The sequence below is a fragment of the Aethalodelphis obliquidens genome, unplaced genomic scaffold (assembly GCF_003676395.1).
Source record: "Aethalodelphis obliquidens isolate GAN/ISIS:26980383/991018 unplaced genomic scaffold, ASM367639v1 scaffold64, whole genome shotgun sequence".
NCBI lineage: Eukaryota > Metazoa > Chordata > Mammalia > Artiodactyla > Delphinidae > Aethalodelphis > Aethalodelphis obliquidens.
In genome coordinates this window covers 6417508-6432245 of record NW_020838008.1, presented here as the reverse complement: position 1 = coordinate 6432245, position 14738 = coordinate 6417508, and the positions used below count along the sequence as shown (strand labels likewise).

Genomic DNA, 14738 nt, shown 5'->3' with positions numbered 1-14738 from the left:
TGTGGAGCTGGGAGGTCTCTTGTTGATCAGTGTCCTGAAGTTGGCTGTCCTACCTCAGAGGCAGAGCCCTGCCTCCTGGCTGGAGCACCAAAAGCTTTTCATCCACAGGCTCAGGATAAAAGGGAGAAAAAGTAGAGGGAATTAGTAGAAGTATGAGGAAAGAAAGAAGGAAAGGAGGGTAGGAAGGAAGGAAGAAAGAAAGAAAGAAGCAAAGAAGGAAAGAAGGCAAGAAGGAAAGGAGGGAGGGAGGGAGGGAGGAAGGAAGGAAGGAGGGAAAGAAGGAAAAAAGACAGAAAGAAAAAAGATACAGTAAAAATAAAATAAAGTATAATAAAGTTATTGAATTAAAAAATTCTTATTTAGAAGAAAAAAAAAAAAAGGGACGGAAAGAACCTTAGGACAAATGTTGGAAGCAAAGCTATACAGACAAAATCTTACACAGAAGCATACACATACACCCTCACTAAAAGAGGTAAATGGGGAAAAATCCTAAATCTTGCTGTCAGAGACCACCTCCTCAATTTGGGATGATTCGTTGTCTAAAGGAGGGAAGGAAGGACGGAAAGAAAGAAAGAAGGTAAAGTATAATAAGGTTATTAAAATTAATTATTAAGAAAAAAAAATTAAAAAAAAAACATGGACGGATAGAACCCTAGGACAAATGGTGGAAGCAAGACTATACAGACAAGATCTCACACAGAAGCATACACATACACATTCACAAAAAGAGGAAAGGGGAAAAAATCATAGATCTTGCTCCTAAAGTCCACTTCCTTAATTTGGGATGATTGGTTGTCTATTCAGGTATTCCACAGATGCAGGGTACATCAAGTTGATTGTGGAGCTTTAATCCGCTGCTTCTGAGGCTGCTGGGAGAGGTTTCCCTTTCTCTTCTTTGTTCTCACAGCTCCCAGGGCTAAGCTTTGGATTTGGCCCTGCCTCTGTGTGTAGATCGCTGGAGGGCGTCTGTCTTTTGCTCAGACAGGATGGGGTTAAAAGAGCCGCTGATTGGGGGCTCTGGCGCACTCAGGCCGGGGGGGACGGAGGTGCACAGAGTGCGGGGCGGGCCTGCGGTGGCAAAGGCCGGCGTGACTTTGCGCCAGTCTGAGGCGCGCTGTGCTCTCTCCCGGGGAAGTTGTCCCTGGATCCCGGGAACCCGGCAGTGGCGGGCTGCACAGGCTCCGCGGAAGAGGGGTGTGGAGAGTGAGCTGTGCTCGCACACAGGCCCCTCGGTGGCGGCAGCAGCAGCCTTAACTTCTCCCGCCCGCCTCTGGGGTCCGCGCTTTCAGCCGCGGCTCGCGCCCGTCTCTGGAGTTCCTTTAAGCAGCGTTCTTAAACCCCTCTCCTCACGCCCCAGGAAACAAAGAGGGAAGGAAAAGTCTCCTGCCTCTTCTGCAGGTGCAGGCTTTTCCCCGGACTCCCTCCCGGCTAGCTGTGGTGCACTAACCCCTTCAGGCTGTGTTCAAGCCGCCAACCCCAGTCCTCTCCCTGCGCTCCGGCCTCAGCTCGCAGCCCCGCCCGCCCCAGCGGGTGAGCAGACAAGCCTCTCGGGCTGGTGAGTGCCTGTCGGCACCGATCCTCTGTGCGGGAATCTCCCCGCTTTGCCCTCCGCACCCGTTGCTGTGCACTCCTCCGCAGCTTCGAAGCTCCCCCCTCCACCTCCCGCAGTCTCCGCCCGCGAAGGGGCTTCCTAGAGTGTGGAAACTTTTCCTCCTTCACAGCTCCCTCCCACTGGTGCAGGTGCCGTCCCTATTCTTTTGTCTCTGTTTTTTCTTTTGCCCTACCCAGGTACATGGGGAGTTTCTTGCCTTTTGGGAGGTCTGAGGTCTTCTGCCAGCCTTCAGTAGGTGTTCTGTAGGAGTTGTTCCACGTGTAGATGTATTTCTGGTGTATCTGTGGGGAGGAAGGTGATCTCCGCGTCTTACTCTTCCGCCATCTTCCGCCTTCTCCCCATTTCTTCTTATGTTGATTGTATTTTGGACATTGTGAATGTTACACTGAGGAGACTTGGAATATGATATATTTCTCTGAAGAATGTTGATTTTGTTTCATTATGTCCTGTCAGGCAATCAGCTTGGTATGACTCAAACGGCAAACTCTGACTCTCAGGCATCAACTCAAACTCAGTTCATTCCTTTTAGCCGTAGCTGGGTTGCTTCAAGTCTGCACTTAACATGTGTGGTTCTGGGGTCAGCCAAAGATTTGGGACTTCCTCCCTCGGCTCATCCTTTCTAGATTTTCCCTCTCACTTTCCAGAGGCTGTAGTTGCTTTGACTCTGTCCTCTAAGATTCCTCTGTCTGTAAGACTACAGGTTTTCTTTGGAGTCCTAGCTTCCCCACACAATGTCAACTGTACCAACCATTAGACTAAAAGCTGAAAATGGGGAGCACACCATTCCCATCTTCCAAATTTCAGTTCCCCTCAGAACCTGTGTGGTCCCCTCTGTCCCTCCTCCCATCACTCTTCAGTGCTTTCAGGTAGTTGTTTTTAAAATAGAGTTGTTATTTTTGAGAAGGGTGACCTGGTAGGAGCTTATTCAACTCTCCTGGAAGCAGAATTCCTCAACCCTTTAACTTCTTGGTATTTCAGATAATTAATACTACTTGGTAGCTTGGAGAAAAAAAGTAAAACTAGCCACCTATAGCCTGAGTTTTCCTCCTTCCCTATCTTAACACTGGTTTTTGATGTCTTTGTTTACAGCATGCCAGCCTGGTTATTATGGACCAGACTGTAAGCTTAGGTGCAGTTGCACCAATGGGGAGATGTGTGATCGGTTCCAAGGATGCCTCTGCTCTCCGGGACACCAAGGGCTCCAGTGTGAGAAAGAAGGTAAAGCAAGGTAACACTGTAGTCAGGGCCAGGTTCAGCATGTCTGAACCAAGCTCTTCTGGCATAATTCTTGCCCCACTAGCCCAAGATTCTTAAACTCCTTCTGTTTCCACCCTGAAGTAGGGAAGAATATATCCCATGTTCTAAAGGACAGCTTTCTGAATCTTTTCTATGGACTCTCACACTGGCCTTTCCACTAAGGAATAAACCACGTGTTCTTTGTAGCACATTAAGTGATAACTGGCCAGCTGAGAACTCTGTCTACCTCTTTTGCTCTCTTCTCTAGGACCAGCCTTTTCCCTGGATATCCACAACAGTGGAAGAATTATGTGGAAGGGATTTGGATAAAAAATATTTTTTAAAAGAAAGATATAATGAAAGGAAAAAAATGAAAACTATTATCCTCAAAATGAAGTTTTAAATAATTCTAGTTCAGAATTACCGTAGAGCAGAAGTCAGCAAACACCCACAAACCAAATCTGGTGTACTATTTTCTTAAAGTAAATTTATTTATTTTTTTTTGGCCGTGCTGGGTCTTTGTTGCTGCGCACGGGCAGCGAGCGGGGGCTACTCTTTGTTGCGGTGCACGGGCTTCTCATTGCAGTGGCTTCTCTGGTTGCAGAGCATGGGCTCTAGGCACGTGGGCTTCAGTAGTTGTGGCTCGCAGGCTCAGTAGTTGTGGCTCCTGGCTCTAGAGCTCAGGCTCAGTAGTTGTGGCACATGGGCTTAGTTGCTCCGCAGCACGTGGGATCTTCCCGCACCAGGGCTCGAACCCATGTCCCCTGAATTGGCAGCCAGTTTCTTAACCACTGTGCCACCAGGGAAGTCCCTTGTGTACTTTTTTTAAAAAACAGTTTTATTGAGGTATAATTTTTATACCATGAAGTTCATCCCTTTAAAACGTAAAATTGAATGCTTTTACAGAGTTGTGCAACCAGCACCATAATCTAGAATGTTTTCATTTTACCGAAAGAAAGTGTGTACCTATTAGCAGTAACTCCCATTCTTTCCTCCTCCCAGCACCTGGCAACCATTAATCTACTCTCTGCCTGTACAGATTTACTTATTCTTGATATTTCCTATTCTATAAATGGCATCATACAATACAGTCTTTTGTGGCTGGCTTTCTCACTTACCATACTTGTTTTGAGGCTTATCTGTATTGTAGCACATGTCAGTATGTATCTCATTCCTTTTTAGATAGATAGAACATCTATCTGTTCTCATAAAAAAAAATGTATTGGAATACAGCCATGCCCATTTGTTTACAATATATCGTGAAGGTTGCTCTTACACAACAGGGTTGAGGAGTTACCACAGAGAACATAGGGCTTGCAAAGCTGAAAATATTTATTATCTAGTCCTTTCAAGAAAGTTTGCTAACGCTTACCCTAGAATATACTTTTTAAAATCCAAAGAAGCATATTTTCAAAATTTAAAAATAATAAACATATATTACTTTTTCAGTCAAATATAAATAACATATGTCCAGTGAAATCTACACTCAGAATAGTAAGACATTTATGGACTTCTGCCTGTGAGTTTTAAAAATCAGAGCAAATATGTGGGGAAATACCAACTGTTTTCTCAAAGGCTTTAGCTTGTCAGCTTTATACTTTCTCCTCTTCCCCAGCGTTTGGACTTTGTTACAGGGCGGGAATCTGGGGGGGTCTAGGAAGGGAAGGAAAGGCTGTGGGCCAGAACATGGATTGAAAGTGGGCAATGAACAAGCTTAATGATTTGAATTTTCTGCACCACTTCCTCCTTTCTGTTCTAAGGCTGATGTTACAAAAAGTGTGAGAATCTCAAACTTAGAACCGGGTTCCGGGCTTCTGGGGAGCAGCTCCCTTTCCCTCACACCCTCTTCCACCCTCTAGCTGTTCCTCCATCCCCATCCAGCTGCAGAAACTGCAAGGGGACAATGAAGGAAAGATATGGTTTGAAAAGCACAAAGTCAAAGCACTTTGAAGAATTCCGATGGCAATAATCATGTAGGCTGAACAGTCTGGCAAATTTTCTAATCACAATCTAATCACAATCTCTCCAAGTTTGCAGATACATCAAGGAATTATCTTTGTGGCTATTAGATCCTTTTCCCTCCTGTTCCATACACTTTACCTGTTTCATTCTAGGCCTGAGAAATAGGATATCAATATAAAATATCAATATTGATGTGTTTACCTTGACCCACCGCTGATGTGGAGCAGCATGTAGGTGACGGCTGTTCTTTTTTGCTGGAAAGGACTAAGCCACTTTTCCAATGTTCCCCTTATCTGCTTTAAGTGCATCTCCGTCTCCTACATTCTTTACTAAGTGTTGGACTGTTTTCAGTCATGTCTTACATTTAGTTACACATGTTCCAAAATTCTCTAAGACCTTACAGTTCAGAATAAAATTGTTATATTTCAGGATTATTCATTCTCTACTCTGCAGATAACAAGAAAGGGCTCCTGATACCTTTGTTGATACCAGAGACATTTTTTCCTTTCCATGTTGGCAGCAGTATTTTTTATTTGGCTATTGATGGGAAATTGATTTGGGGGAGTTTTATTCCACTTTACTTCTTCGATGTAGATGTGAATATAATTAATCATCGGCCACTTGCAGACTTCCCAATTAATGAGACATCTCTCAGATATCAAAACTTGACATATGGTTGATCGGCAGTATTGGGGGCTTGCAGAGTGAAAGAAGAACTAGTTTTTGTTTTTGTAAAAAAAATTCCCTTATAAAGCAAGAGAAGGAGTGGACAGTAAGATCTGCAGAGATGTGGTGCTGGTGATCTTTTCAATATTGAGACTGTATCTCCTGGGTCCACTGAGAAAGTGCATCATTATGGCCAAAGAGTGTGAATTCTGGAGTCATAAAGATCTGAGCTTGGGCTTCCTTGGTAGCGCAGTGGTTGAGAGTCCGCCTGCCGATGCAGGAGACATGGGTTCGTGCCCCGGTCCGGGAAGATCCCACATGCCGCGGAGCGGCTGGGCCCGTGAGCCATGGCCGCTGAGCCTGCGCGTCCGGAGCCTGTGCTCCGCAACAGGAGAGGCCACAACAGTGAGAGGCCCGCGCACCGCAAAAAAAAAAAAAAAAAAAAAGATCTGAGCTTCAACCTGAACTCAGAGCCTCAGTCTCCTCATCTTTAAAATGGGAACCACAATAGTACCCACCCCACAAGTTTATTACGTGATGATAAAACAATATAATATTTGCCAAGTTCTTGCCCAGTGCATGACTTACTAAACGGTAGCTACTTTTATTATTTCTATTTCTGCTGTGTTAAAGATTAGATTTCACAGTGCTCTTTCCTTCATTCAGGCATGCCAAGGATGACCCCAAAGATAGAGGATTTGCCAGATCACATAGAAGTAAACAGTGGTAAATTTAACCCCATCTGCAAAGCATCTGGCTGGCCGCTACCTGCTAATGAAGAAATGACCCTGGTGAAGCCAGATGGGACAGTGCTCCATGTAAGAGTTATTCTTTTTCTTTTTTTTTTTTTTTTGTAGAACAAATTATAGCCTTTTTAAAAATTGAAGTATAGTTGGTTTACAATGTTGTGTTAGTTTCAGGTGTACAGCAAACTAATTCAGTTATACATATATATTTCTTTCAGATTCTTTTCCATTATAAGTTATTACAAGGTATTGAATGTAGTTCCCAACAACAACAAATCCTTGTTGTTTATCTATTTTATATATAGTAGTTTGTATCTGCTAGTCTCAAACTCCTTATTTATCCCTCCCCTTCCCCCTTTTCCCTTTGGTAACCATAAGTTTGCTTTCTAAACCATAAGTTTGTTTTCTATGTCTATGATTCTGTTTCTGCTTCATACATAAGTTCATTTGTGTCATATTTTAGATTCCACATATAAGGGATATCATATGATATTTGTATTTCTCTGATTTACTTCACTTAGTATGATAATCTCTAGGTCCATCCATGTTTCTGCGAATGGCATTATTTCATTTTTTATGGCTGAGTAATATTCCATTGTATAAATATACCACAACTTCTTTGCCATTCATCTGTCAATGGACATTTAGGTTGCTTCCATGTCTTGGCTACTGTAAATAGTGCTACAATGAACATTGGGGTGCATGTATCTTTTCGAATTGTAGTTTTCTCCAGATATATGCCCAGGAGTAAGATTGCAGGATCATATAGTAGCTCTGTTTTTAGTTTTCTAAGGAACCTCCATACTGTTCTCCATAGTGGCTGTATTCTTAATCTGACCTCCTTATACTACTAGATATTTTCAGTGTAGCACTCACCCTGCTAAAGGCTAGATTCCATTCATGGCGTGCATCCTCCTAAGCTAGGGTGTTGTTAGCTTTGACAAAAAGCAGAGGAGAGTTCAGCATAACCCGTTTGACTCTAGATAGACCTGATCCCACACCTCCAATCCAGAAACTATGATCCACGGAATCCCTTAGGTCTGAATACATACCTTGGGTCTCTGCCTCTGCACTTTGTCCTCACTGTTGGTGTCTACCACTGGTTAGGGTGCTATCACAACGTTCTTCTTTGCTGGAAAGGAATAAGCTACTTTTCCGATATGTTTCCCTTCCCTGTTCCAACAATCCCAAATGCAGCAGAGACAGGAACTACCTCAAATTTCTCTGTGTCACAAGTGATCTTCGGGAAATTGATGTATTTTCTTACCTAAGATTTTGAAATAGTTATCTTATTTTTCTCTCAAAGATGACTGAAAATCAACTTGACCAGAAGGCAGGTCCAAGTGACCTCTTGGGGGCAGGATATGTAGAATGTTCACACGTCAGATGTCCCTGATTCCACTCAAACAATCCTTTCGGTAGCAGAAGCCAACTGACTGCTTCCAAAATCTTGTTGGAGTATCCATGAGTTAGTGGAAGTCACAGCTACCATCTAGTGAGGGCTGACCATACTATACACATCTTACTCTACATTACCTGTCCCCTTTTTGCAGAAGTGGAAACTGGCTGCGTGAAGTTAAGTAACTAAGGAATTGGTCAAAAGTGGCAGAGCTGGGATGTGAACTCAGGTCCACGTGTCTTCGGAGCCCTGACTTTTTCCACAATACCATACTCGGCAGCCCCTCAAACACTTTAGGAAGCCATTTTGTCTTCTCACCCAGCCATCTCTGTATTGGACCAGAAAGGAACAAATGTTACCAGAAGCAGTTTAGAAGGACTTTGACTCTTTGCTTGGAAGTGTTTGCCCCACTCTCCCAAACACACAAATACAACAGCAGGATCTGCGAGGGCATCAATCCAACATAAACTTTCAGGGCTACTACAATAGCTTTGGAAATAAGCCAATGCTTATACAAGCATTGCAATGATCTTCTTAATCTCCCCTAGAAAACTCCTTATTTAACAATGCGATGGGGTCAGTGTTCAGAACCTTTGTGTTTATACCTATCTAGAAGCTTTTTTTTTTTGACCTTTCCAGCCAAAAGACTTTAACCACACGGGTCATCTCTCAGTGGCCACCTTCACAATCCACCGGATCCTGCCCCCTGACTCAGGAGTCTGGGTTTGCAGTGTGAACACAGTGGCTGGGATGGTGGAAAAGCCTTTCAACGTTTCTGTTAAAGGTAAGGTCCATTTTCCAGGGAAAGAGCTTGTAACCTTGATGGTGCTGTGTTTATGTATCACTGGGTGCTGCTTCTAAATGGAAATGCTCTCTGACCACTAAAATACCTTTTGGATGTTCTCCAGGACACTAAGCCTTAAAAAAAAAAATTATGTGCATTACAATGGAAAGGAGGGATTAAGTTTATGACCTTTGGAGTTACATAGCCCTGGGTTTGGTTTTCATTGCTAACAGCTAGTAAACTTGGGTGTGGCCCTGAGCAAATGAATTTGACCTCTCTGAGCCTTTCTTTATTTGTAAACACAGCTTAGTTTATCTACCACTCAGGGTTATTGCGAAGATTTGTTAAATAGTGGAATTGTGTCTGGCATAAAGTGGCTGGTAGTGATTTTATTTTGTAAAAAGTTTAACTTTATCATTCTCGTGACTTCCTATTCACTGTAGAGAATAATTTGGAGAATTTTCATTTTGAGGACTACTCACTTAATATGAAGCCCAGGCTATGCTATACAATTAACATGAATGATTTTCTCCCATATTCAGAGTTCTGAATATTCTTCCTACTATGAATTAGTATTTCAAAATTCAGAGTTAAGTGGATGTGTGTACCTTTGAGGCTTGCAGAGAAGAAATAAAGTGGAAGTAAATCCAAGTTAGCTTGGTTGGTGTACAGAGATACAACAGGGAATTGTAAATTTGGAAGTTACTTTTTAATTCATTTAGACAAAAACACCTAACAACTCTGTGGTATATATTCTAGAAAGGCACTGAGCTAAGTGCTCATTCATCTTATTTAAATTTTATGAGTACAATGTACAGTAGTATTGTTATCCCCACTTTATCATTCAAGAAACAGGTTCAGAAGGTTTAGGTAACTCATCTAAGGTAACACATCTGGCAAACAGCCAATCTTAGTTTTGAATCTGGTCTTGACTCCAAACCCTGCATCATCTTTTGTAGATCATTTTGCTTTCTGAGACTCTTGTGTTACAGATAAGGAAGCAAGATAACAGAAGCTGATTAGTATGTAAACTACTTCACTACCTGATTAGGAAGCTTTGGTTGTTCCCAGAGGTAATTTCTGTAAATGAACTGAATGTAATTACCCAGAATATATATATTTTTAAAAAAGGGCAAGAACAGTACGAGCATAAATACAGCCCCACAGAGTTGGATTCTCTGCCCTGAGAACCCATATAAAACACCTCAGAATCTTTAATGTTTTTTTGGATTACTGGAAAATCCCAGATCTATTTTATTCAGTAGGACATTAACACGATCAAAATAATTTCTTACATCATACATGTTCTTGGAAGAAAGGAAATGGTATACAGACAAGACAAATTATGTTATTTTTAAGCTTCTTGAAATGTTTGCTGTCCATGGAAAGTAAATAATTATAAGTAAAAAACCCTGTTGCCAAGATTCAGAAGAGTTACTGATTCTAATTTTTATTTTTTAAATAAAAGACACAGCACACAACATCAGTGCACAGAAACCTCTCTAGTTCTAAGTCACTGGTGCCTCTTCACGGTCATATTGACAGATAAAAGATGGAAATAGCCATTAGGTAAATTAAGCAGTGTCTTTAATCATAGTATTTAAAAAAAAATAGATACAGAGATACAGTTGCCCTTCAGTATCTGTAGGGGATTGGTTCTAGGACCTCCCTGGATACCAAACTCCATTGATGCTCAAGTCCCTTATATAAAACGGCATAGTATTTGCGTTCAACCTACGCGCATCCTCCTGTATACTTTGAATCATCTCTAGATTACTTAAACAATAATCCCCCCTTATCTGTGGTTTCACTTTCCAAGGTTTAAGTTACCCACGGTCAACTGCAGCCAAAAAAATTAAATGGAAAATTCCAGAAATAAACAATTCATAAGTTTTAAATTGTGTATTGTTCTGAGCAGCATAATGAAATCTCACACTGTCCCACTCCATCCTGCCGGGGATGTGAATCCTCCCTTTGTCTCGTGCATGCCACCCATTAGTCACTTAGACGATGTCTAAGTTACCATATCCTCTGTCATGGTATCACAGTGCTTACGTTCAAGTAACCTTTATTTAACTTAGTAATGTGATGCTGGCAATTTGAATATTCCCTTACTGTGCCTAATTTATAAATTAAATTTTACCATAGGTATGTATGTACAGGAAAAAGCATAGTGTATATAGGGTTTGGTACTGTCTGCAGTTTCAGGCATCCACTGGGGTCTTTGAATGTATCACCTGAAGATAAGGGGGACTATTGTAACACCTAATACAATGTAAATACTATGTAAATAGTAACTATAATGTAAATACTTTGTTAATAGTTGCTGGCACGTGGCAAATTTCAAGTTTTGCTTTTTAGAACTTTCTGGAGTTTTTTAAAATTTTCCCCCTGAGTGTTGATCTGCTCTTGGTTGAATCTGCAGATGCAGAACCTGCATACAGAAGGCTGACTGTACTAGACTTTACTACCAGAGTACATACTGGAGCAACCACTTTGGAAAACTGGCAATATATATTAAAGCTAAGCATACACCTACCCTGTGACCTGATAATTCTACGCCTAGGTTTATGCTCAAAAGAAATGAGTTCATATGTTAAAAACAAATAATCTTCAGTAATGTTCTGAGGAGTTTTATTCCTAATAGTCCAAATATCCATCACCATTAGAAAGGATAAGTGAATTGTGTTATATTCATATGTAATAGTTTGCTAGGGCTGCTGTAGCAAAGTACCCTAGACTGAGTGGCTCAAACAACAGAAATTAATTTTCTCGATGTTCTGGAGGCTAGATGATCAAGGTAATCTCACCTTGATCTGAGATCAAGGTGTTGGCAGAGTTAGTTTCTTCTGAGGCCTTGCTCCGTAGCTTGTAGACAGCTGTCTTCTCCCTGTATCTTCTCATGGTCTTCCTTCTGTGTGTGTGTCCTAATTTAATCTTCTTATAAGGACAACAGTCATATTGGATTAGGAATGACTGTAGACCTCATTGTAACTTAATTTCTTCTTTAAAGACCCTATCTCCAAATACAGGTACTGTTTATAGAGTGCAAGGGAGAAAGGAACAAGTCAAAAGAGACAAATGATATTGGATGAGGTAGGAAGTATCTAACGTGTCCCTTCATGACCCCTGCCTTGTGGAATTCATGACCTTGTGTAATCCCTTCCCGTTGCATGTGAGCTGGACCCAGCAACCCTCCTCTCATACAGGAAGAGTGATGTGCAGGGCTGGCTTCATGGGTTTATGACCTGTCCACACAGGGCCCTGCACTTGGTTTAATGTTCTATTGTCTTCAACTTGAAATTTTATCTTTGAATTTCGTAAGTGAAGTCCAGTGACACAATGGAGTGTGCGCATGAGCAGAAGAGATAGACTCACTGTCTGTCTTCTTTCTTGGCCACCCCGTTCCCATAAGTGTTCTCGATGACCCAGGGCCCAGGATTCTGGTGGACCTCTGACTCACGGGAGCTCAGTAAGACTCAAAGCAAGTTGGGCTACTTCTACAATTGAATAAACGGGGGTACTGACAGCCTGACAAGATGTCCTTTCCTTTCAAACCAGAACTTGCTTAATATTGTGGACATACTATAAATCTGTTTATATACTGTGGCCCTTAGGAAGGCCACAAACCATTGTAATATCCAAGAATTTTTCTTTCCCCAAGAACCAATTTTCACCTTGTTGGGAGTGCTCTTTCAGTCCCATTGGGAATACATCGTCTTTGACATGGGGAGATTATTCTGGATTATCTGGGTGAACCCACTCTAATCACAGGAGTCTTTAAAGACTGTCAGAAAGAGATATTACAATGGAAGAAGGGTCAGAGACACATGACTCTGTTGTCTTTGAAGATGGAGGAAGGAACATGAGTCAAGGAATACAGATGTTTTTTAGAAGCTGAAAAGAAGGAAACAAATTCTCCCTTAGAACCTCCAGAAAGGAACACAGCCCTTGTTAACACCTTAATCTTAGCCCGGTGGCACCCGAGAGACAGACAGACAGAAAGACAGACTTAGTCTGGTGGTCTAGTAGGAAGACTGGTATTCAATAATCACACCAAATTACTAAGAATAATAAATTCTGAAAATTGCAGTGAAGGAAAATGTTCTGTGGAAGGGTATGACACGTGAGCCTAACCAAGGTTCTGGGATAGCCCCTGTGAGGAACTCACATGAGAGCTGAGAGATGAATGATGAGTAAGAATTAACTGCAGAATCATGGGAGGTCTACAGCATTCCTTGCAGGAGAACAGCCTCAACAAAGAACCAGAGACAGAAAGGAGCCTGGTGCATTGTTAGTTGAATGAACTGAAAGGTCACTAGGACTGGAGGGTATTAGGTGAGGGAACGAGGAAGTTGGAGAGGAGGCAGGGGCTCTATCATCCCTGGCAGGTCATGGTATGAATTTTAGATTTTATTCGAAATGTAGTGGGAACCCATTGAAAGGTCTTGAGCAGAGGAGTGCTTGTATTTTAAGAAAGTACTTTGTGGATAGTGAGTTGGAGGGGCAAGAGCAAACCAGGAGATCACAGAGACGGCAACTGCATGGAATCTGAGCAGAGAACTCTAAGAGGGCTTTGTTGGGAGTGTAAAGGCACTCATCCTCTACCCCCATCTCAGAACAGCAGTAAAACCCCAAAGTGTAAGGACTGATCTGATTCTTGACACTTTATTTAGTTCTTCCAAAGCCCTTGAATGCCCCAAACGTGATTGACACCGGACATAACTTTGCTGTCATCAACATCAGCTCTGAGCCTTACTTTGGGGATGGACCAATCAAATCCAAGAAGCTTCTCTACAAACCTGTTAATCATTATGAGGCTTGGCGGCATATTCAAGGTAAGGTTTGGAAAGGAAAGGCTCCAGCTGGAGATGGGGCACCAGGAAAAAAAAATTTTTCCCCAAATATAGAAATCCCCTCTCCCAGTCCCAACCCTCTACCCCCAGTTAGGGGCTGTAGCAGTGGATTCCATTTCAGAGTATCCAAGAAGGAGTTGGGGGGCGGGGGGTGGTCCTCTGAGTTCTGGGGCTATCTTTTTGGAAGTCATGATGTAAAATGGGACACAGAACACACCTGTGTCAGGAGTTACTATCTGCATCAATATTTCCTTTCCAGGCTTCTCTGGATCTCTAATCCCTTTTTGACTCTATCTTGCTTGGTCATGGTGAAAGATACAAGTTTATGCCATGAATATGGTAACAGGAAAGTCCAGGGCCTGCTGGAAAGGCAGAGACTTAATTTGCTTACACCTGAGGGGTGATTGTTGCTGCTGTATCAAGTTGTTTATTCTTTTTCGTATTTGAGTCTTGCCCTGCCTGCAGGCTCCTAACTCACAGAGGTTTTGAGAGGAATTTGGACCAGAAAGTTTGGGCTGTGGCAGGAAGAGGAGGGGATGTGGGCAAAGAGAGGTACATGCCCCTCCCCCAACTTTTGGGGAAAAAAACCCAAAATGTAATAAAATGTCAAAAGTTCATGAAAACAGTTAAATGTATTTATTTGTAAATTAAATTTATTTTGAAACACAAATGACAATTCTGTTTGTTGCATGATGATGCAAAAATCACATTTTTTAAAAAAAGAAAGCTGAGCATCATCTATTGAACCAGCTGCTTTAATCGCACCATCTTATAGCGAGACCTGCCGCGGTCATGCTTTTAGGGAATGTGCAGCCCGCCACCAATACTTTAGTCTCACGATGGCTGTGATTTCCTAAAAAGCGCCCTCTACCCATGAGATGTCGATAATCAAAGTTACAGAAAAGGAGAAGAAAAAGAGGGGTTTGGGCTTAATTATACTAGCTGATTTGGGTATATTGAATAATGTCTTGGTATCATTACTGAGCTCTTCACATTCTTTTGAAGATTCAGCCAAAATTCAGAATCCCAGCAACATAAGGCTGATTTGCTGGACTGCTGTTTCTGTTGTGGATGGCTAGGTCTTTTTAAAAAGCAGCTTTTTAAAAAAACATGGTGTTCATAATCCATCCTCTCTTTGTGGACATCTACGAAGTGGTCTTCTAAAAACCCTTAAACACAGTCCAATACGTTTTCTTACCGACTAGGAATTTATCATATGGTAAGGCAAAAATCTACCTTTGCAATATCCACAGAGAAACAGAGAGGCAAAATAGAATAGCTAAGGAGAAAAGAAGCATGTGTCATTTGCTTACGGGATCTATTTTCAAGTACTTCAGAATGCTTCATTTGTTAGGACATGACCATCACAAGTTCACTGTCTAGTCATTGGAAGCATACCCTCAAAGAGTCTCTTCTCTTGATAGGTTGATTGCCATCACTGTAGGTACTTGAAAACAGAGGTTATTTTATAGTATTC

General features: G+C 41.9%; 1 protein-coding gene across 2 annotated transcripts in view; it reads left to right on the top strand.

The window, feature by feature from the left end:
• Positions 1–14738, top strand: part of TEK (TEK receptor tyrosine kinase) — a 111166-nt gene that overhangs the window by 63805 nt on the left and 32623 nt on the right. For both annotated transcript variants that reach the window (XM_027088951.1, XM_027088952.1), the window contains exons 7-10: positions 2702–2830; positions 6143–6294; positions 8261–8405; positions 13082–13243. In XM_027088951.1, the coding sequence (XP_026944752.1) occupies positions 2702–2830; positions 6143–6294; positions 8261–8405; positions 13082–13243 (588 nt within the window). The remainder of the gene's footprint in view (positions 1–2701; positions 2831–6142; positions 6295–8260; positions 8406–13081; positions 13244–14738) is intronic.